Source organism: Malaclemys terrapin, chromosome 6 (genome assembly GCF_027887155.1).
Source record: "Malaclemys terrapin pileata isolate rMalTer1 chromosome 6, rMalTer1.hap1, whole genome shotgun sequence".
Lineage (NCBI taxonomy): Eukaryota > Metazoa > Chordata > Testudines > Emydidae > Malaclemys > Malaclemys terrapin.
The window spans coordinates 105,349,005-105,374,384 of NC_071510.1; the positions used below are offsets into that span (position 1 = coordinate 105,349,005).

At 38.8% G+C, this 25,380-nt stretch overlaps 1 protein-coding gene across 1 annotated transcript in view; it reads left to right on the forward strand.

Annotated features, from left to right (window-relative positions):
- OXCT1 (3-oxoacid CoA-transferase 1) overlaps positions 1-25,380 on the forward strand; it is a 128,537-nt gene that overhangs the window by 34,091 nt on the left and 69,066 nt on the right. The window contains exons 5-7 of the mRNA XM_054031401.1: positions 274-423; positions 7,671-7,777; positions 14,844-14,904. Of these exons, the coding sequence (XP_053887376.1) occupies positions 274-423; positions 7,671-7,777; positions 14,844-14,904 (318 nt within the window). The remainder of the gene's footprint in view (positions 1-273; positions 424-7,670; positions 7,778-14,843; positions 14,905-25,380) is intronic.

Below are 25,380 nucleotides of genomic sequence, written 5' to 3' on the forward strand. Positions count from 1 at the left end.
AAAACTGAGTGAATGGGGGAGTTCAGCTACAGTGTGCTATTTAGTAACTGATGGCCAAGAAGAAGGGTTTTATTGTCAAATGTTGAGCCACTTCAACACAGGAGAAATAACAAGAGGGGGAAATAGACTATTTTTCAATGTTTCTAATAGGATCAAAAGGAAAAATCCCAAGGTACAGGAACAAAAAACCCCACAAAAATGTCTCTTATTGAAGTGGCTGTTCTTACAGGAAAATCAAATTCAAGTCGAACTTCTGAACTTGTTCTCCTCTAGGGTACGCTTGCTGAGCGAGTCCGTGCAGGAGGGGCAGGCATTCCAGCATTTTTCACAAGCACGGGCTATGGAACGTTGGTACAAGAAGGAGGAGCACCTATCAAATACAACAAAGATGGCAGCATTGCCATTGCCAGTCAGCCAAGAGAGGTAAGATGCCATTCTGTTGTACTAAAGCCTGCCGGTTTAGAATCTGAATTCCTTGCTGGTTCATAGGATAAACAGCAGTGTAACCTCTTCTGAGAGCATCTGAATCTTGAGGTTACAAATTAATAATTATGTGAATTCAGAAGGGTCAGGAAGTTGACTTGTTAAAGAGAAGAAGGCTCACTTAGCATGAACACATTCAGAAACCACTCTGAGGGCAGCTCTACGCACAAAACGTTGCATTGGTGCAGCTGCGCCGCTGTAGCACTTAAATGAAGATGCTTCTTTGTCGATGGGAGAGCTTCTCCTATTGGTGTAGTTAATCCACTTCTGTGAGAGGCAGTAGCTATGTTGATGGGAGAAGCTCTCCCTCCGACATAGCACTGTCTACACCTGTGCGGTATAACTACGTCACTCGGGAGAGTGGATTTTTTTTTTTACACCCCATAGTGATATAGTTATACCAATATAAATCTGTTGTGTAGACCCGACCTTGGGTACTGATAGCCGAAATGTGATTTGGTATGAGGCTTTGAAATTAAAAAGACGCCGAAAAAGGTACTGCTTCAAATTGAGAAATAGGTCTCTCATATGGAAATCAAAGGGACAGAATCTGGAGAAGGGGAAACATCTGTGTATAACTCAACATTATCCATTAGTTTATTATATATAATATAATTTCTAGTGAATGTTCTCTCAGCTGCTGAAGATCAGTACTGCACCTCAGCGAAGGTTTACATCGTCATCATTAGGGCTAAAGCAGTGCTTTTTTCCAAATATTCTCTACTGTTTGTCAATAGCTATTTTTAAAAGAATTTCCTAATTGTCCAAACAACTTTCCTTCTCTTCTTTTACAAGAAGATTAATTTTATAGTAATAATTCTGTATCTGAAGACACTTTGAGTAATCTTCAGCTTAATCTAAATTTTTATACTGAACTTGTCACTGTGGTTTTTTAATATCTAATTTAAGCTTTCTCCTCCATTTATTAAGTGGCCCACTTTCTCTCTAGCATATCTATTTTCTCTTGATGTATTTTTAGAAGCCCTTCATATCCTCCTTGGTGGTTTGTGTGTTTTTTGCAAGAATCAACTCATTCTCCTGCTTCCCTCCCTGTCTCCCCAAACCCTGCCCACAAAACAATCTAACTATTCTTGTTTGGTTGCCTCCCTCCACGTCAATTTTCAGTATAGGTTTCATTTTATTAAATAGCTCCTTGTGAAGCCCTATAACTGAACTTTTGGCTCCTTGGGTTTTTTTCTTTTTCAGAAGAATTATTCTTTGTCATGCTCTTATAAGTATTTTTAGATGCTCCAGCCTTCTTCCACACTGTTGTGAGAAATTACATTTCTCATGTCTATTCTGGGATTTATGTCCTCACTGTCTGCAGATGAATGATAATCAATAATATTGACACCACAGTTCTTTAGACAGATGGTGATGGTTTTGGTCCCTGCTCTTTCTTGCATAGTTCAGTCTTCCTTTTTTTCTAATGATTTCTAAAGAAACACAATGGTTAAGAATTGGATCACCTGGCAAAGAGGTTAGAAAGAGGTTATTATATAACCAAAATCTTGGTGCTACTTAACAAGTGTGAGTCTGGTTTCCAGCTCTATTTAATTTTCAAGTAATCCTTTAAAAGCAAGAGCTGTAGCATAATGGATACACTGTGTAAGAACAGACAGGCCTGGTGGGTCATTATTTAAAGCAAGATGTGGAAGAAGGTGCAAGGTTCCTTTCACCCGTGTGGAGTACCTGTATTAGAAAGGGCTACAATACCTTGATGGTCCTGCCCAAAGGAGGCAGATGGCTAAGGCCATAGCCCTACCTGCTTCTGCATCAGACATCTGGGCTGTTCCCACATGGGCAGAGCATATCTCTGCCCTGTGAAACAAAGAGCAGCCCCTGTCATGTTCTGTCTTGTATTCCGTCAGAATCCCCGGAGGAATTTTACCTGCATCATTGATGCTGATTCCAGGAGATTCCACTGTAAATTGTTAAACATACATTGCTGGGGGGCTGTGCCTCTGAATCACATTATCACCCTCATGAAATAAATCATCCTGTATAATAAATCACAAACAATATACATACAGACCACTAAAATGGCACCCATCTGGCATACAGAACAATAGTGAGATGGGAGGGTAAGCTTGGCCCATGACACCAGGGCAAAACTACTGTTCTAGAATGTACCATTGGCCCATTAGTGTTCACACAGAATAGACAGGTCTCCAGTATCTGAGGTGAAACAGTAAACTGCATGGTACTCCATTGTTCTGTCTTGGCAGGATGAAGGGCTTAATTGGCCCTTCTGGGATTTGAGTCTGTGATTTCAGGTATGTCAGACCTGAGAACACATCCTATCTCGCTTTGAGTCTTATTAAGTAAAACTGTCAAAAGAATACTGTAAAAATAGAATTGTTTTGCACCTATATTTAGATTGGCTTAGGAGACTTCTTTGTATAGCAGCCAGGCAGGTGAAACTTGCCAGGAGCACAAGTTATTCAAATGGGGGGGGTGCTGCTCATATGGACTGTGGGTGTATCAGGGCTTCACCCATGTACCAGCCCCCTGAGCTCTTAGCCCTGTACCTCAGTGCTCTTCCATGAAAATTTGGAAGTTATTTGTGGGAGTTTGAGTACCTGAAAGCTAGGATTTGGCCCCTGATGTTGAACCACTAAGTGAATAAACAGGAATATGAGAGTGCTATCAGAATATATATTAGCTAACTTTTTGGGTATGGTATGACCATGCTATAAACTTTAAATTAGCATAATCCCATTTCTCCTGGTGTATTCTAGTTTGTCTATTTTAGACTGTCGCCTTCTTGCAGCAGTGATGATGTCTTCTTCTTACCATCCGTGCTTAATCGCTATTCACAAATTCCAAGGTCAGAAGGTCCGTTGTGATCATTTAGTCTGACCTCCTGTATAACACAGGCCATAGCACTTGCCCAAAATAATTCTTAGAGCAGATCTTTTATAAACGCATCAAATCTTGATTTAAAAATTGTCAGTGGTGGAAAAACCATAACAGACCTTGGTAAATTGTTCCAATGGTGAATGACCCTCACTGTCAAAAAATGTACACCTTATTTCCAGTCTGAACTGGTCTAGCTTCAATTTCCAGCCACTGGGTCATATTATACCTTTCTCTGTTAGACTGAAGAGCCCACGATTAAATATTTGTTCCCAAGTAGACAATTATTGACTATAATCAACTTACCCTTAACCTTCTCTTTGTTAAAATAAATAGATTGGGCTTTTTGGGTTAATCACTTTAAGGCATGTTTCCTAATCCTTTAATCATCCTTGTGTGTCTTCTATGAACCCTCTCCAATTGACTATGTCTTTCTTGACACCAGAACTAGACAGTATTCCAGCAGTAGTCACATTGGTGGCAAATACACTCCTACTCAAGATTCCCCTGTTTATGCATCCCAGGATTGCATTCGCTCTTTTGGCCACAGAGGCACATTGAAAGCTCATGTTTAGCTGTGTATTCCCTGCCCCCCAAGCCCAGAACAGAGTCCTCCCCATTCTGTAGGTATGACCTGCACTCCTTATTCCTAGATGTATACATTTAGCTGTATTAAAATGTATATTATTTGCTTGTGCCCAGTTTATCAAGAAGTCCAGATTGCTCTGAATCAGTGACCTGTCCTCTTCATTATTTACCATTTCCCCCAATTTTGGTGTCATCTACAAACTTGATCAGTGATGACTTTGTTTTCTTCCAGGTCATTGATAAAAATGTTAAATAGAGTAGGGCCAAGAACTGATCTCTGCAGGTCCTTACTGGAAACACACCAGCTTGATGATGATTCACCATTTACAATTTGAGATGTATCCATTAGCCAATTTTTAATCCATTTACTGTATGCCATGTTCATTTGATATCATTCTAGTTTTTTAATTAAAATGTTATGTGGTACCAAGACAAACACCTTACAGTATTACCTTTATCAACCAAACTTGTAATCTTATCCAAAAAAGAGAATTGGTTGACAAGATACATTTTCCATTAACTCTCATTCATTGGCATTAATTATAGTACCCTCCTTTAATTATTAATCAAGTCCCGTATCAGCTGCTCCATTATCTTGCCCAGGATGTCAGTTTGATGGGCCTTTAATTACCCGTGTCATCCGATTTACTCTTTAAAAATTGGCACAATTTTAGCTTTCTTCCAATTGTCTGGAACTTCCCCAGGGCTCCAAGACTGATTGAAAATCAACATGTAATGGTGCAGTGAGCTCCTCAACCAGCTCTTTCAAAACTCTTGTATGCAAGTTATCAGGGCCTGCTGATTTAAAATGTCTAACGTCAATAGCTGCTGTTTAAAATCCTCTTGTGATACTAATGGAATGAAAGAGTGTTCTCACCATTGATGAGCCTATATCATCTGTTTTTCCCCAAATACAGAACAGAAATATTTATTGAAAATTTCTGGTTTTTTTGCATTGTCATTCTACCATTTCCGTCTAGTAACGGACCAATACCATTGCGAGGATTTTTTTTTGTTCCTAATATATTTTAAAAACACCTTCTTCTTGTCCTTAGCTCTGCTGGCTATAGATTTCTCCTTTTGTCCTTTTGCTTCTGTTATCAATTTTCTACAATTGCTAGCTTCTGATTTATGTTTATTATTATCAACTTCCCCCTTCTATTTTTTTTATAGCTTCCTTCACTTTCCTCTAAACCAGGTTAGATTTTTAACCTATCTTCTTCTTCAGTTGTGGAATTCTGGCTTTTTGGGCCTCCTGTAAAGTGTTATTAAATTATTCCCAATTCTCATTCACATTTTTTTAATTAAATTCTTCCTCCCAACTGATTTGGCTCATAATTGTTTTTGGCTTTGTGAACTGGCCCTATTAAAACACCAAGTGCGTGTGTATATATATTACTATCACAGTTTACCTCTCAATGGATGTGCACAATTTCTACTAAACTTAATTGGGTTGGGAATCAGGGGAGAGAAGATACTTTTACTCGTTTAAATAAGACATTAATAGGAAACCTCAGTATTTGAAGGAATTCAGAGGGTAGGAAAGTTGAACTGATCAAAACTGTAAGCATAAAAGGCAGTAAGATTAAAAACCAAGTTGCCAAGGAAGTTCTTAAACTATAATTTGTCTTTTCATTTGAAGGTTTACGAAGTTTAAATCTAAAATACACCAAAATTGCTTTAGACATATTTAATAACATTAATTTTTGTTTGTAGCTAGGGTATTTCTCCTGTTAACATTACAGTAATTACAATATCTGTTTGAGCTGGTCATGAATCAACATTTTTTTCAATTAGATTATGATTAGGTGTTTTACTGTCATAGCAAAGCAGACCTATCACAGAAGCTTCAGTTTAAGAACTAATGAAAATATTAGTGTTCAGAAACCGTATAAAACTGATTAGGAGGCTGGAGGGATTATTCTTTCCTTATAAATTGAATGAACTAGATGTACGTATCTTGGCTAAGTGACAACAAAGGAATAAGATACATTCACTTGAAATTTATTCACATCTATGAAGTTTTAGTTAAAATTGAATATGGACTTATTTGATCTGATTGGTGTCGCTGAATGCCAGTGTAATTAAATACAAACAAAAATGTTATTTTTTTGTGTTTTTACAAACTTAAAAGCAATCCAGTCTATTAACCCAGGACTCGGAGTGAGATTTTTTTTTTAAGCTTAAATAATTGACGCCAGAGGAAGTCTATTGACTTATCTGTTGTTGCACTGTCCGTAGCTATGTAACACACTGCAGAGGTACTCAATCCTAAACCAATATTAAGTCTGTAGGTAGAAAACTGGTTAACATCCCCCTTTATTCAGGTTATGTAGCCATTCAGGATTCGTTGACTTGGGATAGAGAATGGTAAGGGAGCTTCACTGTCAACTAGCTTAGACTTCTCTCCCTCATATAGATTTATGCCACTCTCCAGTGGTCATTCAATCCATGAAGTAGGATTAGAATCAAGGATCATCCTGGTCTCCTTGATTCTTTTCTCTAACCATTAGAGAGCACAGCTCTCTTTTTTTAGTGCAAGATTTAGGTGTAAATTGCATTTAATAATAATAATGCCTGGCTCTTATATAGTGCTTTTATAATTTAAGACTGCATGGAGCTTGGCTTGCTCATTTATTTCAGTTTGGTTTGGCTTTGAATTTGATGGTAATGCGCAAGAAACTGTTACAAATTTTGATCTTTTAATTTTCTTCATCTATACACTCTAACACAGTTCAGCATGGATAATCCAGATCCCTCTTCTAAGGCCCATGACCTTTGCTATTGCGCCTCAGTAATGGATAATTAAAAAAACAAACATGCTAATGGATGACTTACCCATACTGCCTGTCCTCTGGTGACTAACCTGATTTCCACTGACACCCTGTTCTGTCTAGTTTCCTGATCCCTATACAACAGTTTTGCTTTGAGCATCAGTAAACAATCATGAAGAGAACAGAGTTCTGTTTTATAAAATCTAGAGATAATTTTACCGGAATGTCATAGCCAGACTTCAGTTTCTGTCTTAATGAACCTCCCATGTTTTGCTTTGCTTCATTTAGCACAAGTTTTAAGAGCACTGTTAGGTCATAATTCAGGAAAATCATTAGCTTGATAAGTATAGAAACTCATTTTGTAGCGAACTACAAGTTGCATCTAATTTAATGGAGCTATTAAAATAGTTGGTTCTTGGTCCATTTATGAATTACATTTTCAAATTACACAGCACCAAAAGAAGATAATTTCAGAGAACAATGGGTGAAATTCACCCCTGTACCAAGTGTCTGCATGAGGGCTATGTATTACTTAAACCCTCAAAATTGGATTTAAGAGGCACATAGACCTTGGGTGGGTCCTCTGCATCTGGATGAATTTCACCCTGTGTGAATACAAACTGTAAATATCACTGCTGCAGTACTAAGGCATGTTACTTTGTGTGAGCTGCTGGAAGTACAGCATAATGCATGCTGAATTCCAGTAGGTGGTGCAGTGGGAACAGGTACTGAATTCCAGTTTTATGTTTCCCTAAACAAGGAAGCTATAGCAACTATAAATTCAAGTTATTGCCTCCCCGTGCACCTCTGTTATTACCCACTTGAGCTATAAGACATAACTACACATAGACACAAAAGAAGGTTTAAGTTGAATTGTCCGTAAAATAAATCACACAAAATAACTATTATATAAGAAGTCTGTTTGATGATGTCTGCATTTCAGCAGTGCACTATTGTTCCCTACAGGTGAGGGAGTTTGATGGTCGTCACTATATTATGGAGAAGTCAATTACAGGTGATTTTGCACTTGTGAAGGCATGGAAGGCTGATCGTGCAGGAAACGTTATCTTCAGGTATGGCCTTTTGCCAGTGGAGGAAGATCCTTAAATAGTTTGGAACAATATGAAAAGGAAATGGAATCCTGTCTCCTGCTTGATGGCAAATGAATATCTTACTGACTTCACTTTTATTCATTTTGCTTTGCCCTACTGTCAAATTATAATCCTATAAAAGGCCAAAAAATAATTGCATATATTAATGGCTTTCAAGAATACAAGAACAGCTGTGAAATAAAAAAAAAAGTGGTAAAAACATGGCATGGCTGATAAAAGCCACTAACGGTTCCTGGAAAACATAGTAGCTTTCTGAACAGATCGAAACTTTTGAGTAAAGGTGTCAGATTTAAATAAATAAATTAAATAAATAAATAAAAATTAAGTACAGTATATTGGGTAGGGTCACAGGTGACAACAAGAGCCAGCTGCATTTAGTCTGCAGTCCAACCAATAAGCTTAATTCTGACCTGTTGAAGTCTGTGGTTCAACTCTTATTGACTTCACTGGTGAAGGATCAGACACTTTATGCCATTATATATCATCCTTTATGATGGAAAAACTTGCGGGTCTGTATGGTGGTGAGTTATGTCTAGGTCCCCTTAAAGAACTGTGCAACACAACTTTAGCCACAGTCTGAGACCAAGGTATGACTAGGCAGCTGTATTGCTCCTGTGGTTCCTCTTCCATTTAAACAGGAGAGATTTGCTTATGTTTAACACAGTTTTTTGTTTGTCTGTTTATTTTGCTGCTAACAGAAGAAGAGGTAAGTGTTGTGGTAGCTGAGCACACTTTCTTACAGTAAACTGCAAAGTCAAGTAATCCACCCCTTTTCAATATTAGAGGAAATAAGGAATGCAAAAAACCCCAAGTGTTTACAAACTCAGATTCCCAAAGGAAACGTGCAATTATTGGTCTGTCTTAAAAATCATGATATTTAAATCAGTGGCATTGTTTTTTGCCTGCCTTGTGATTTTTGAGCCTCCAGGAGGAAGCTTCCCTCCCTCCCCCACTTCCAAATGAGTGATTGTTTCTGGTTGATGATTGAACTTTAAATGTGCACACACAAAGAAATGTAGGCCACCCTGTTGGCTGTTCACTTACCTTCTCCTGCCCCCTGGGGTTTGGGCACTGGGAGCTGTCATTCTATCTCTTCTACCTGTCCCTCCATGCTTCACACAGCCTCCAATCCCATATCTTTCCCCTAGCATTTGCTTGCCCTCCACATTTTCCCTCTTTCTCCACAATCACATACCTGTCCCATTCTCCCTCTCTTTTCCACATTCTGCTGCATCGAATCGGTCTCCCACTTTCCATTGTATGTTCCTTTTTCCCTCCTGCTCCCTGCACCCTACTTCTATACCTCCCACATTGCTGAAGCACAGTTAATATCAGGAATAGTTCACTTGGAGAGGAGATCTGAAAGCTCTACTTCCCCATTTGACAGCAACTGAGGAGAGGAGGAAACATCTCTGGTTTAGGAAACGGTATCAGACCTGGGATACCTCCAGCCAAGATTTGATCTTCTTTGCTCCTTTCTGCAAATATCCAACAAGCAGATTGCCAGATCAAGTAATCTAATTGTAAACTAATGGTATCCCTCAGCCTGAGAGTAGAGAGCAGTCCTACTACAGATACTCTGATTTTTTATCCCATGGCCTACCAGGAACACCTCAACGGGAAAATTGCAATAGACTATAGTAGATTTATTTTACCTACTGTGTGGCCTGATGCTCCATTCTGACATGTTTTCAGTACCAACAGGGTCCGTTCCACCCATATTATTGCCTTGAGTTTTATGACCTCCACTCTAAATGAACTGAACTATTTCTGGTATTGACTGTGATTCAGTAGCTACAGGAGCAGTTTGCTTGTGGGGTTTGCCACATTTTAACAGTGGATCCCCTATGCCTTTGCCACCTTTCCGCCACCCAGTTAGTTGCTCGCCTTGAAGCTAAGGGCAGAAGTGAAAGTGTTCTTCTATTGCACTCTAAAGGATGGATTAAGGTATATTTAATAGATTTTAAGGCCAGAAAGGACTAGTGTGATCTTCTAATCTGACTTCCTGCATATAAACTGTAATATTTTACCAACTGATTCCTGTGTTTAGCCCAACAATGTGTGGTTGAACTGCAGCATGTCTTCCAGGAAGAAGGATTGAGACAGGATTGCTGAAAAAATGTTTTGTAGCCTTCAGCATTTTTGTTCAATACAGCAAATTGTAGCTGCATTGTCTCCAAACATGTACTGAGCAGACTACACTTCTAGACAGCCTTTGCCTAGCAAGCCTGGTCTCCTTAATAGATATCAATGTCCATTACAGTGCAACATAACCAAGATAATGACCAAAATATTCTAATGCCTTAAAGAGGACCAACTAATCCAAGCTTTGGCTTTGATTAAGCTAGGGGAGTGTAAATTACTCCTTCCTGTTCTAGCTACGACAAGGATGCACACAGGAGAATTTCATTTCATTGGTTTGAGGTAGATGTGCCCTCTGGATAGCAAGGACAACTTCAGTTCTCACTAGTGCATCCCAGGAACTCTGCTGGTTGGAGCTTCCTTAGAGAGCTGCTATATGAGTGGATATTCCAGGTGCTCCGGTCATGCTCCCTGTTCAGCCAATACCACTTAGTTTTGGTGCTGTTCTGGCCCTTGCTGGTCCTCCCCCCTGCACATGGCGCTGCGATGCTTTGTGCCAGCACAAGGACCCATTTTTCAGGGAGCTCTGCTACTTGTGAATTTAGCCTTTGGCATGACTTTGAACACCGTTGTGTACAGATTGGATGCAAGTTGTTTAGGGCCACTATAGGCTACAAGCAACTGGTTTCAGCTACCTTTTGCATTCATGATGATTGCTCTTGACATGCACTGAGGCTATCTGACATTCCAAAACCAGGAGAATGGACTTATTGGTTTGGCTGGCGTGTCTTGCCTGTTGAGTCTGCTTGTTATCTAAATGGCCTTAACAGCTATGCTCTACCTTGGACATTTAAAAATGTTTGCTTTAGATATATGGGCAATAAACAAGGGTGAGGGAGTTGATGCTTCCACTACTAACATCTTTTGTGAAGCTTTGTATCTTTAAGTTTAAGGAAGTTGGCAGTTCAGGAAGGTTAAAAAACACTGTATCGTCTGGGTCCGTGCCTATAACAGTAAGCCTCTAGAGACTGCTACCTTAAGGTCCTTCTGCATCTTCAGAGATCAGTTATTGTAATATGTCACTCACAACGAGCCTTTAACTAGAGTTGGAAAGATTAGATTTTTGCTGGGAAGTATGGATTTCACCGTACACACTCCCACAAACTTACAAATTTTTTTTCCAATGATGATAACTGAAATTTACAGATCAGTAAAATAAGAACAATTCTTCTTGAGAACTTATTTTAGAGTTTGATTTAAGGATATTGACTTTGTCTATTTTGGCACGTGATGCTGACAATTTGTGTTTTAACGGTTATCAAGCTTTAACTTTTTGAATCTCAGTATCTTCTATTGTTAAATAATTGTCTGCCCTCTCAATAATTTCCTGCAACTGTGGAAATTTAAATTGATAAAAATTAAAAAGGATAAAATAAACATTGATGTTATCTATCACAGTTATATATAAAATCGAAATCTGCCAATCCAACCCATAACTTTATAATTAGTATGATCAGTGAGTCTCCCACTACAGATATGCAAATGAACATGTACTGCAGAAACCGTTGTCTGAACAAGAAGAATGTTATCAATTCAGTTTTTAAAGCTCACTCGTGCACTCCTGTATGTATGTGTATTTCCACACAACTAGTACAAATTGGACACTATGCATGTGTATGCAAGTGCAGTAATTGAATGTACATAGCAACTGGGGATATGAGGTTGAGAGTTCAAGCCCGTAGGCAACACCTGACTTTGTTAGCTTTTAACACACTGCAGCTATTTATGTGAATGTCTTTTTTTTCCACAGTGATATTGGAAAACTTTTGATTTCTTGGAGTGAAACCTTTGAATTGCATCTCATTTTTACATCTCCGATACCATTTTCAAATTTCTCTTTCACTTTTTATTTTTTGTGACAAAACTCCCAAAATTCAATGTACATTTTAGTGCACAAACATTTTCCCTGCTAAATGTGATACCTGGATATTAAAACTAAGATGCCTTTTATTGTCTGTCCATGTCGGTGCTTAATATTGCTTGTTTTTTTGTTTTCCTGGAAAGTTTGCTCCTATTTTAAGTTAATGGCAAAGCTCCCATTGACTTCAGTAGGACCACCTGGACAATAATTACACTTAATACTCGAGATGCATTTGTTGTGTGTTGCCATACAAGGTTTGTTTATAATAATGCTTTAATACAGAAGATTAATAGAAAATTGATCTGTTTACATTAGTCAGATTCTAATGAAATTAGACCAAATAATCAACAAGAATGCCTATGTTATCAGACTCCTATTGATGTAATGCTATTATGTAAAAATATTACTTTCCAGATCAGATTTTGAAAACAAAAAAGCATTCAAATTCTGGTGAAATCAAATTTAAGTTTTTCCCCTTAATTTCACTATTTAAAAATGTTACCACATCACCATTATCAGACTATGATTATTTTTAGCATAATTAACAGGATAAAGTTTGGCAAAGACTGAAATAGCAAGCCTAATAAAAGGAATTCTTCTTGCAACATAAATGTTATCCTTCTAAGCTGGGTGGGTCTGTGTATATCTAGGAAAATATGGGTTAGTTTACTGTCATCACAAACCTTTCTTTGGTCTCCAAATTATTGGCATCAATCTCTCCCAATCACAAGGAGAGTCAAAGGTTACTATCAGAGTGCTATTCAAATGGTTAGAACCAGATAGAAGCACTGATACTGGAATGCTGTTCAGAATTTGGAAATAGTAAATAAAATTAATGGAGAATCAACTATATCACTAGAAAATCCTTGGGAACCCAAGGATCTCAATGGTATTTTGCCTTGGAAAGTTATTGTAAAACCTCAGTTTTTCAATGGAACAATGAGTGGACCTTTTGAAAGATGATTTTTGGTCTAATTCTGATTTCATGTTGCTATAAATCTGGAGTAATGCCATTGAAATCAGTAGTTTCACAGGTGTAAAAACTTACATAAATGAGATTGTATGCAGTGTTGTTGTAGCCATGTTGGTCCTAGTATATTAGAGAGACAGGATGGTTGAGGTAATATCTTTGATTGGACCAGCGTCTTTTGATTAAAGCTTGTATCTCTCAGCAACAGAAGTTGGTCCTGTAAAAGATATAAATGAGTTTGGCAACTTCCTTAAGCTTTGTCTACACTTACAGCAGTGCGTAGAGTACATTAGTTACGCAGTTACACTCATTTTGGTGTGCAGATTTCACTGCATTGGTGAAAAGCTCTGGCATTGGGGAGGCACCAGAGAGAGACTCCAGCAGCTGGAGAGCAGTGTAGACATGGGAGGCACTGCGTTGGCATGTAGAGAGCCATGTAGGGTGTATACCGGAGGGTTCCAGAACACAGGGCACTCTATTCACCTAAACTCCGCCTCACTGCCTATGCTACTATTGATACTAGCTGAGCATGCAGTGTCTGTACTCTACACGCTGCTGTCAGATGCTATGAGATGAAATATCTTTCTTTCTCCCTTAATCTCCTCCAGAGATTTTATAGTTGCTGGTTAATATTAATAAAACAATTTCCATCTCTGTATTTGGCCTTGGACTGTTGGAGTGAAAACAACTTTTCTTTGTACTACACTAGAAACCAGAAAGAAACTGTTGTGCATGCTACATGTAGGCATTTGGCACAACATAAAGAACCAGGAGGGGGCAGTGGAAGCCCAAAGTTCAGCATGGTAAAAGCAAGTGATGTGCATGAAACAATAGGGTGAAGAGACAAGGAGTAAAGACTTAGAAAATAGGGCTGGCCAGAAAAGAACTCAATTTTTGCCAGACATTGCAAGGTTTCAAAATTTGTTTTCATTTAAATGTGGAACAAAAACAAAAACTTTCAAAAAATTTCACCAAAAACGGGAGGGGGAGAGAGAGACAGACAGACTCACTCCAGAGTAGACAATAGCTTGGTATTTAGGGCTCTCAGCTAGGATGTGAAATGCTCAGAGTCAAGTTCCTGCTCTGAACTGGACAGAGCAGGGACTTGAATCTGGGTCTGACACGTACATTGGGCTAAAGAGAAGGAGACTGACTGACTCTTTCTGTGTCTGATTTTGGCCGGAAATTCCATTCTGGACCTGAAAAACTTTCCTGATGAAATGTTCACTGAAACACTTTGGTTTTGGTGGAAAAAAGTTTCTGCAGAATTTTATTGACTGCATTGGAAAGTAGCATGTACTTAGTATTATGGCCCAAAATTTTGCAAAGGAAAATTTTGCAAAGGAAGTGTGGTTTTCTGAAAAAGTAGCATCTCAGATGTAGGCGTGGAGGTGGCTCAATAGACCTTTCTTTCTTTCTGGTAAGATCTGGGTTCGAGTTCTGGCTAGGTCATAAGGGAAAGTGTTTGATTTGTTTGTCTTACTCCCTAGATGCCATTTTTCCATGTTACAAAAATAATACATAGGGAAATTTGTCACAGCGGACAGGCTTGGTTTGAGAGAGTCCCAGGATTGGCATGGCAGAGATTCCCAGGTGCAATGTCAGTGATGTTTTGGAGTCATGCGTGGGACCTTAGCGGTTTATAGGCTTCCTGCTGGTCCTCTGCACAGGTGTGAATTTTGTCCAACAGGCATTAGTGCAACCAGGGGGAATTTTGCACAGAGCATACTGCTGTTGGCTCTGAACAATTAAATAAGTGAGTTTATCAGTTGAATATTTAATTGCAAAAACTAATGTGGCCATTAAGAGTCATGGAAAGCTGTAAAGAACATGATTTAATAAAATGCAACATATTTTCATATGCCTTTTATAAAATGCTGTTATGGCTTTCTTTTCTCCCCTCTTCCATTAGCAATTTTATCCACAGCTATCTGAAAGAAAATAGTGTAACATTTGTTTTACAGGAACATGTTGTAATAGCCTAATTCTGAAATGGATATGCTTATAATTTTACTCTTACTGTTAATTATTTTCTCCTTCTTTTCCTGTGATAGGAAAACTGCAAGAAACTTCAACCAACCTATGTGCAAAGCTGCCAAAACAACTGTGGTAGAGGTAAGCATGAGCAATGTTTTCTGTATAACTGTTACTTATTCCAGAGTGAAATCATTGTATTGTCAGGTAATTCTAAAGCTAAACTAAGAAATGTGTCACTTGATTGTATGCAGTAATTTACAAAACAATGGGTCAAAGAAAGATTCACTGTTACATTGTAACTATTTTGTTATGTAAGCTTTGATGTGTGCCTTATGCATTTCTACCTTCACTGCTGGGAAAACTTTGCTGATCACTCTATGGCTAGGTCTATACTACCCGCCTGAATCGGCGGGTAGAAATCGACCGTTGGAACGTGACAATCGATCCCCGAATCGGCGCTCTTACTCCACCAGCAGAGGTGGTAGTAAGCGCCGCCGACAGAAAGCCGCAGAAGTCGATTTTGCCACCGTCCTCACAACGGGGTAAGTCGGCTGCGATACGTCGAATTCAGCTACGCTATTCACGTAGCTGAATTTACGTATCTTAAATCGACTCCCCCCTGTAGTGTAGATGTACCCTATAACATGTGTGCATAACCTGCCGACCAAGATCCATTGCAGGTTCAAGCTTGCCACCACTTCGGTAATACTATGTCCAGCTCTGGTGCCCACGATTTGAGAAGGATGTGAATAAATTGGAGAGAGTTCAGAGAAGAACATTCGAATGATTGAAGGATTGGAAAACATGCCTTAGAGTGATTTGAGCTCTTTCAGTCTATCGATTTAGCTTAACAAACAAAAGGTTAAGGGGTGACTTGATAACAGTCTGTAAAGATCTACATGGGGAACAAATATTTGATAATGAGCTCTTCAATCTAGCAAAGAAAGGCATAATACAATCCAATGGCTGGAAGTTGAAGCTAGATAAATTCAGACTGGAAATGATACATACATTTTTAATTTTAAAGTAACCATAGGAACAATTTACCAAGAGTCATGATGAATTCGCCATCACTGACAATTTTAAAATCAAGATTGGATGTTTTTCTAAAAGAAATACTCTAGGAATTATTTTGGGGAAGTTTTATAGCCTGTGTTGTATGGGAGGTGAGACTAGATGATCACAATAGAACCTTCTAGCCTTGCAATCTATAAATCTATGCATGTAAGACAAGTGGGCAATGGCTAATATAATCTTGCTTTTTGGCCCTGATCTTACATTTTAGAACCACTGTGTGGAGTCACATTGACTTCAGAAAAAAATGCCTGCAAACGGATCTGATGCAGGATCTGGGCCTGTCTGCTCAGCTGATACATTTGAGTAATTTGAGAAATAGTGATCTCTCCCTACCTCTCAGCAAAGGTGTAATTGTGCATGCTATAGAGTGGGCTCTATGTGACTAAGATTTCATTACTTTTACAAACTAAAATGCAGTATGCTTACTAGTCTGCTATAAAGTATTGTTGTAATTCAAATTAGTCCACAACCGACAAAATAATGAAGAGATTACTTTTGTGATACATTTTCTTTCTGTTCTGCTTGCTAATTTGCAGTGGAATTCCAATGTTCATTAAATGCAAATTAAGGCAAACATACCCACCTTTGTTCAAGATTGGTCTGTTTCACCAAGTTGGTGCTACGTGAGTTTTGAACGTGCACTTTTAACATCATAAAACTTTAAAACCTCACACGTAATGCTGCTATACACATTTTACCAAGATATTACTGATCAGCAAGTTATGAGTTCTCAAATGATACTTTGCACAAAGATTATTGTGATTGTGTGGAGGGTGTGAATACAGGGGTGCATTATGTCACACTGTGTTTGCACCACTTTGGATTTTTGCAAAGATTTGTGCCTGTCTGAACATTTCTGGAAAGTAAATTTTGGAACTGGAACTGAAACTTTTTTTGTTTTGTGCAGAAATAGTGGATAAAGGTCATGCAATTCAATCAAAGCAAACAAAAATACTGCTTGATTGAGTACTCACAGTGAACAGTTTATGAACAGCACAGAACAAAATTTGTTTTCACAAAAGTTTTTAAATTTCAAAATTGAAGTTGGATGTAGCAATGAATTCTTCAGTCCCTTCTAGCTTACTCTGTCCCAGCCTGTTATGCATTGGTATTTAGGGAGTGGCTGTGGAGCAGAGACTTTTCTTCTATTCCCACATTGCATCCCCTCTTTCTGCTGCCAGGATAATTTCTGTATCCACAGAAGGGGCAGAATTTTCTTCTCAACAAACAGATACCATATGAATTTCTCACTGCTGTAATTCCATTTAAGACTAGTTGTTAGATCTGTCATAAACTATAGCTGCCTTGGGTCCTTCAACACTTGCACTGCCATCAACTACTGACAGTGCTCTATGCAAGATAGCACATCTGCATTATTTTCCAGCAATTTTACAGAAGAATAAACGGGAGGGTGGGAAAGATTCCACTGTCATAACCAAAGTCAGAACAATTAGATACTTCGTCTCCTCTGTGCATCCAGACATGTGATGCCAGAAGTTGGTCTTCTGACTCATAATCACCAAAGAGCAATGCAAGTGACTGTGACAGAAATCAGTTGCACATCTCTGTGTATTTATAGATTCTGTTTTGAGTCACTGGGATTTTTTTCATTAATACAGACTGTACATTTGTATAAGTTTATACAGTTCTTTGTCTATGGCGCTGTAGATAATTTTTAGCTTCTTCCCCTCTGTATTTATATTTATATGTTTGACTTTTATCCACTTTTAAGACAAACTCTCATTTTATTGAAGTATAATTAGGGATGGGTGTCATATTCCTTTGCACTTCCTAGGAGCCTGAATACTGTCATACTACTGGAAATGCTCTTCTCAGGGTATTTCCACCCTGGCCAAAAGGAGGAAATGTGTGAGGAATCAATCAGTCAGTGCATATGAGAACCTATATTTGCAAGATTTCCCGCTGAGTTTTGAAGACTTCAGAGAGCATTATACATGAATATGTGAAAGCAGAATTTATTCCTTAATATGTAGGTTCTTCTGCCATCCAGTTGAAGGTAGTGGGAGTTTTGACATTGACTTCAACTAGAATAGGAACAGACCCTTAATTATTTTTTTAAAATTCAGGGGAGAGGGAATTTGGCAGCAGTGTAGGGAAGAAAACCCATAGGTATTGCTTAATGTTGAAGAGCTGTAAATAATTAAACTATCTATTTTCAGAGAGGATTTTGGAGAAGGAGAACTAAGATTATCACAGATATAAACAGGTGGTAACATACTCAACCTAGAGCTATTGACTTGAGAGCCCTTGGAGCAAATTTTCAGATATTGTCCTTCAGCATTGTTTTTTGCCAAAAATATCCTCTGGCCAACTTCAATCCTTTCATTTCAGTTTCTTTACTGGATCAGAAATGTCTTAACTGTAAGTCCCTGCTAGGGAAATACACAAGGTATTTACTGGCTTGAACAAATTTCTTCTGAACAGTTTGATGTAAAACAGTATCCGTGGATAAAACCTGATACCATATGTGATTATGGGGATCTTTGCTTAGACACACCCTCATCAGTCCTGCACAGAAAGTTAGACTGCATCATTTCTAATTCAGCTTGCACATGACCAGTATTGAAGGTCATAAAAAGGTATTAACTAAACTGCATAATTTATATAGATCATATGAACATTAAACTATAGCAGAGAAAAATCATTAAATGATCAAAGTGTTGGCAATATCGGTTTTTTCTGGTTTGAAATGAAACTAAAATGCCAGAGGAGTTAAAGCTTATTCTGTTCCCTTTCGATTTATTTCTATGCTTGCACCTAAAGTCTTACATTCTGTATTTAAAATTTTCTTCTCATTATGTTCACATGTAAACATTCACTCTAACAATGTAATTACATATATAGCTCTGTGTGTGGATCTATTCCCCACTCAGAAAACCTCACTAATTCTGAGAAAGGGAACATTTTAAAATGTCTCCTCTGCATGAGTTAGGAAATATTTTACTAAAAAATGAAGAGTTACTGTGCCAAGGTTGGAGACTAAATTTAATCTTTCAAATGTGAAACTGGGTTTTAGTCCTTCTTTAAGTGCAATTCACAATACTGTACAACCTTAAGTATAGAATTGCCATTCATCCTTCTGTAACTCTGTGTGTGTGTGTGTGTGTGTGTGTGTGCGCGCACGCATGTGCATGCATAATAATACCAAGATCTGATAGCACATTTCATCAGTAGATCTCAAAGAACTTTACGAGGGAGGTCAGGATCATTGCCCCTGTTTTTATAGATCTAGATATTCGCATAGCTTAGTGGGCATCTACAAGGCAAATGATGGTGTTATATCCAGGTCAAGTCCCTCTAACAGATCATCACTAGGCTGTTCTAATAGGACGGATCCCGCTGGGTCTGGGCAGAGCCCAGCACTGTCTCTGCCTCCAGGTCTCCAGGGCACACTCCCAGATGCAGACTCCCGGTCTGAAAGCCTTCCTTGGGATAGGGGACTCCACAGTCCAACTACCCTAGGCTCCCAAGACCAGTGCTGAAACAGCTCAAGCCCTCCTAGTTGCTTATGCGTACTCGGTCAGAGTCTCCCCTTCTTTGGGCAGTCTGGTTTAGAGTAGAACTCTCTGGGGACTTGTGGCAGGTAAAGTAAGAAACACAGGTTTTGTGCAGGACCTTTTTAAACACAGTTTACTCTTAAACAACGTAAGAGAATGACGAATCTAGCCAAAACAACAAAACCCCGAACACAATTCCCCTCCCACCCCTCCGAATCCTCACCACTCCTGAGAGTCTTTTCCCCACTCCTCCAGCCATCTCTCTCTGTTTCTGGCTATGAAATGGCTCCCCTTGCTCAGAGGGCATATCTCTTTTTTTAAAAAATAGGCTGAGACACTTTCCTCTGTCTTTCCTTCTGGTGATTTTCCCATGCTCCAACATCCCTGTGGGTTTTGCTGTGCAAAGAGTCATTAAAAGACAATGGTTGATCAGGAACAACCTCATTGTTTTACCAGTGTAGAGGTATTCAGTTGTTGATGACCCTGTTTCAACTTCTCAAACCGTTTCTGTTCGCTGTGTGCCAAGTCCCTGCTACAAATGGATGGTCTAAGTCACAATCATATTGTTGACATAGATATGTTCCCCAAACTATCTTGGACGGAATCCCAAACTCTGGGGATTCTTGTTAGTGTTGGTTATAAAGTTGTGGGCAATACCAAATTTTGAGGAAGACTTTTTGATTATAACTATTATTTTTCCTATTCTTATAGTGTCTGACTTGCCTCCTTTCATCTCTCATAGGGCCTATCCTTATTTTCCCTTCTTCATATGCCTCTGTGATAGGAACTTGCTGTATTGTTGAAAGGGAATGGAGTAGCAAGGGTTTGGCATTCTAGCTTTTTTCCTCAACTATAAGAATATAAATTTACTTTGTGAAGGTAGGTTGTGGAGCAATCAGAGTACTATTGGATGGAAGTTCTTGACTGTTGGGTTACCAGACAGCAAATGGGAAAGGGAAGTCAAGATGCAGTTAGGCATGGAGCATTTTTGTGGGAGAGAGCTCATCTTAGAACTAACTCTCTTGCAGTTCCATAGAAGTAGGTCAAGGGGCAGATTGAGCCAAATGAAGGAAGACTGGCAGGAAGAAAAGAGCTCTTGGTCTGAAGGCCTGGCTCTTGTAGTTGGACTCCAGCTGAGAGAGCTGGATCCTGATGTTCAAGGTAGTTTCCACGGGAAAAAGTCTGGACTCCTGTCACCCACTTACGTACCTAGAAATATTTGTTCTATCTATCCTTTGCACATCAATAAAATGGCTGTATTCACAAACAAAACTTGTCCTTACCCGAAGGATGTTTTGAAACCAAGACCCCTGACTTGTCTGAGCTTCCTTTTCCTTTTTTTCTTCTTCATATACCTCTGAGGGTCAACTTTTCAAAGGTTCACCCTGGCAGCAAGTGAAGGAGTAGAGTTGTGTGCATAGTTAAAAGCACTTTCCCCACAGTGTGTTTGACTTCTTGAAACCAATGTTAGTCGATTGTGTTCGGCAGCATGCATTCAAGGTAGAGTGCTTCTATGCAAGAATTCCTACTCTTCTGCAGCAATTTGTGCCTTCTGTCCTGAGAATATCAGCTAGAGTGGAGTGGAAGTAGTCAGCTGTCAAAACTATGAATGTTCCCAATCAAGCCCTAAGCCATCTGAAACTGACATTGTTACAAAATCTAATTCCCCACAAGGTTTATTGGAAACAGAATTCAGTCTTTAACGTGTTCACAAAGTTTGGGAGTGAAACTTAGCCAATTTGTGGCTTGTCAAACCTAGAACTGGTGAGATAATTTTGGAAATTGCAATGGAAAACCAGGAAATTTTTAATGAAACTTCTTGATTGTTAGTGTTAGGCAAAAAGATTCTTTCCCCAAGAATCAGGCAAGCACAGACAATACTGAAGGGGGTTTATTTGTGGTACCAGGAAGACTGACAAGTAGCTTCAAAGATATGGTGCTATAGTGGCCAGTTATATACATTCTCTTATCAATTCATTTGCATTTATCTGTACACACAGAGACAGACATTGTTACAAGTCAAGAGAGAACCCCGAACAAAGATTAAAAATAAGAACAGTACGTACATATAGAGGTCATCCTAATTGCATCAAAGCGGGGGAAGAAGGCGGGGTGCGGGTCGGGGGTCGGGAAGGATGAGTGCTTACAGATATCCAGTGGGCTGTAAAGGGAGGGTTTATTCTGTACTAAGAACTAAGTTACTGGGTGGGCATTGACCATATAAGCTTATCAGTTGTTTACAATTGTCAGTGCCATTTATGCTACTGAAATATTCCTGCTTGCTTGTCTGGGCCCGATCCTGTTTTCCTTGCTGAACTCTCTCTTTCCGTGGTCACAAGCTTTGTTCTTTCTTACTGATAAGCTGATAACAGTTATCGTGTATTGACAGAAACTATGTCTTTGCTTCTCAGCAGTTTCTGTCTTTTCTGCTGACTGAATTTTAACTCCTTCCTCACATTAGGTTTTTAGTTTTGGGGTTGATAAATTCCTTTGTTATAATAATGTGACATTCATGCTTTTGATGCAGTATCAGTTGAAACTACATGGACTTTGCCTTAGATTTTCACTTGTGAGTTTGGTATTAAACAAAACATCTTCACCTGTTTCTGTAACATACACTTGTATATCAGCAGTTGTGGGCTGATTGATTATAATAACTATGCCATATGTACATGTGTATTATGAGAGAGAAGATTGGGGTTTGTTCTGTGAGTTTGTTAATTGAGCTAGGGTTCTAAGCTGTACTTTTTAGGGGATTGTGGCAATATAGCCTTTCCTATCCAAACACACAGCCAAAACTCGCTTGTCCAAACTCTTTTCTCATGTCTCAGTTACTGCAACATTCTGTTTTCTGGCCTTGACAACTGCAATCTTGCCTTGCTCATATGCATTGAGAATTCTGCTGCAAAGTTCATGCTCCCGGCCTGTAGCTTTGACCACATCACCTCTCTTTGAATCCCTCCTCTGGCTCTCCCTTCTCTATAATATCAAATGTAAGATGCTGTCTTCATTTTCAAGACCTTTTTGCAGCCTATCTCCACACTATCTATGTTCACCTTATCTATCACCTCTCTCATTTGCTATTGAGATGTCAGTTCCTGCCTTTGATTGACTTACAGTATCAGCCTCCATCCTCCATGTATTAAATTTTCAAACTATCACTTTGTTCTTTCCCCTGTGCTGGCCCTCATGCTTTGGAGGAACTCCGTGTAAACATCCGCAAAGCTATTTCATTATCTGATTTCAGATTCCTCCTGAGAACTCTTCATTTGTCAGGATGCCTACGGTGGCTGTGCTGGCGCTGTGCGGAGACCATAGCCTATCATGCTGACTGATATTGTCTCATTGTTTCCTCCCTTGCCTTTCCGCAACTGTTGTCTCTTGTTTTATACTTAGATTGTAAGGTCCTTGAGGCAGGAACAATCTTTTTGTTCTGTGTTTGTACAGCACCTCCCACAATGGGCTTCTGGCTCATGACTGAGGGCTTGTCTTCACTACCCGCCTGGATTGGCGGGTAGAAATCGATCTCTCGGAGATCGAATTATCGCGTCTCGTCGGGACGTGATAATCGATCCCCGAATCGACGCGCGTACTCCACCAGCGCAGGTAGGAGTAAGCGCCGTCAATGGGGGAGCCGCAGCGGTCGATTTGCTGCCGTCCTCACAGCGGGGTAAGTCGGCTTGGATATGTCGAATTCAGCTACGCTATTCACGTAGCTGAATTTGCATATCTTAAATCGATCCCCCCCAGTGTAGACATAGCATGAGGCTCCTTGCCACTGTGGTAATATGAATAATCAGAGTGTTTGAATTAGAAGCCTCAGAGTGTTAAAATGCACTGAGTGTGGAAACTTCTCACATTTAGTTATTCTAAATACTGGGCCAGACTCTCAGCTGGTGTAAATTAGAATAGCTCCACTGAAGTCAATAGACATCTGCCAGTTTACACCACCAGAGGATCTGGCCCACATTCTCCAATTCCAGTTTTCTCTTCTAGCCTTTAATGTTTTTATATGAAGTTTTTGTTTTAGTGCTTCCAGGCCAAGATTTTCTTCTCTTGAGGTCAATGGAACTTAAGGTTCTTGGTGCTTCTGAAAATTGGGCAGGTTCCCAAATATTGATGTGGGAGTCTAATTTTAGGCTTCCACTCTTGAAAACCTTGCTATTATTATTACTATTATTTGACCTTAAAAGTTAATTGTAATATAAAGATCATAATGTTAGTTGACAGTGCCAGTAAAGTTTATCAGGAATGAGTTGGCAGCAAAGGATTTATATGCACAGAAATGATATCAATATTTTCTCCTCTGTCTTCTCTACGTGCCCTGAAGAGTTAACTATATTATTTCTTTGTTTTTATAATACCCGGCACAATTGGGCCCCATTCGATACTAGGGCCTTTGGGCACTACCATAATATAAATAATAATAATAGATGATGTATTTAAAATGTTTATAAACTAGCTGTCTGAATATCTAAGATTAGAGTACTCAATTCTTTTTGTTTGTTTTGTGGCAGGATTGCTAAATATAGCTCCCAGGGTAAACAGCATTTCCATCTAAAACATCACAATACAAAAAAAAAAAAAAAAAAAGGTAGTGTTCTTCTCATAAAAATGCATTAAATAAAAATCATTAAACCCTGCATAGTTTCTCTGGTTGCTTAGGAACAATATTCCACCTACGTCAGTGAGCTCTATTATCTCAGGTACAGTGAACCACATTGTACTGAGGGACAGAAACAGACTGATTGAAGGAAGTCATTATATCATATTGTCCGTGCCAAACCATGGCATTGCTTTTATTGATAATAGTGAGAGATGAAAAAATTATTTTATGATCCAATCCTGCAAAAAGCTTATGCACAAATATAACTATTCTCATATGAGTAGTCGCACTTTCTAGAATCAAAATTCCTGGCCCCTAGTGCCATGTTCCTAAAGTCTAAATTGCCATGTAATGAATAAAGTAAATCTATCTACAGAGTAAAACAATTGAACTTTAGAATCGTAAATTTTTCAGAGGGACCTTATTTAACATGCTTCTAATCTGCAGTGAGGAAAAAAAGGGGAAATAGTGAAATTCAGGGCGGTTTTGTTGTTTGGTATAATAAACCAGTCTCTCTTTAAAGGTAACCTTTAAATACAGGAGTCCAATTTAGCACTTCACAGCTGGAGCACTGAATGTTTTGATATGAAGTGGTTAAAATTCATCGTGAATCAAATCCTTTCTGGCTATCTCTCAGTGAGACTCATTTGTGTCTAACGTGACAATGGAGTTCAAAGTTTTTGTTTTGTTTCTCCGTGTGTGTGTTGATTTTTTTTTCTTTAAATTGATTCCTTCTGAACTGAGTATGAGCTTTCTGAGCATTAAGCTCCAGGTGTTTAATTTTGGGATCCATATGCAAATTTAGTGAACACAGTCTTCTAAGGAAAAAGAGCCCCGAGAGTCCTATAGCGTAACTTCCCAAGATGTAATATGATTCTGAAAAAGTAGTTACACAGGAAAGTTTTGGGTGATCAATACACACTGGTCAAAACAATTCCACACTCCAAAATATGACGTGCATAATGATAAGTCTATAATTATTAATTATTTATAAAGCTAATTTCAGTTGTTCTTGGGAATTGAACTGACAGCTCATTTACACAATTGACTTTATATCGTATATGTTATCTTAAATCTACCAATGCTGTGCATGAGCCAAAAGACATGGTGGTTTTTATAGGAAAACACTGAAAATAGGAAGGATTGTTAAAATGTTAGTAATTCACCAGTTTGTTATTTGTGCTAACATGTACATATGAAGCGGTGACAGTCACAAACAAGCAGGGCAGGGGGCGCAAGATGCAGTAGGCAGTAGTCCACCAGTGTCTACATCATAAAACCACATATTACGAAGAACTATGGTCCAGGAAGGAATGTGCCAGGTGCTTGCAGGGGTCACTCATTCCTAGAGTTTCTTAACCTATTTTGCTTTAAATCAGCTTCCTTGCATTAAAGTAATGAGGGGACAAAATA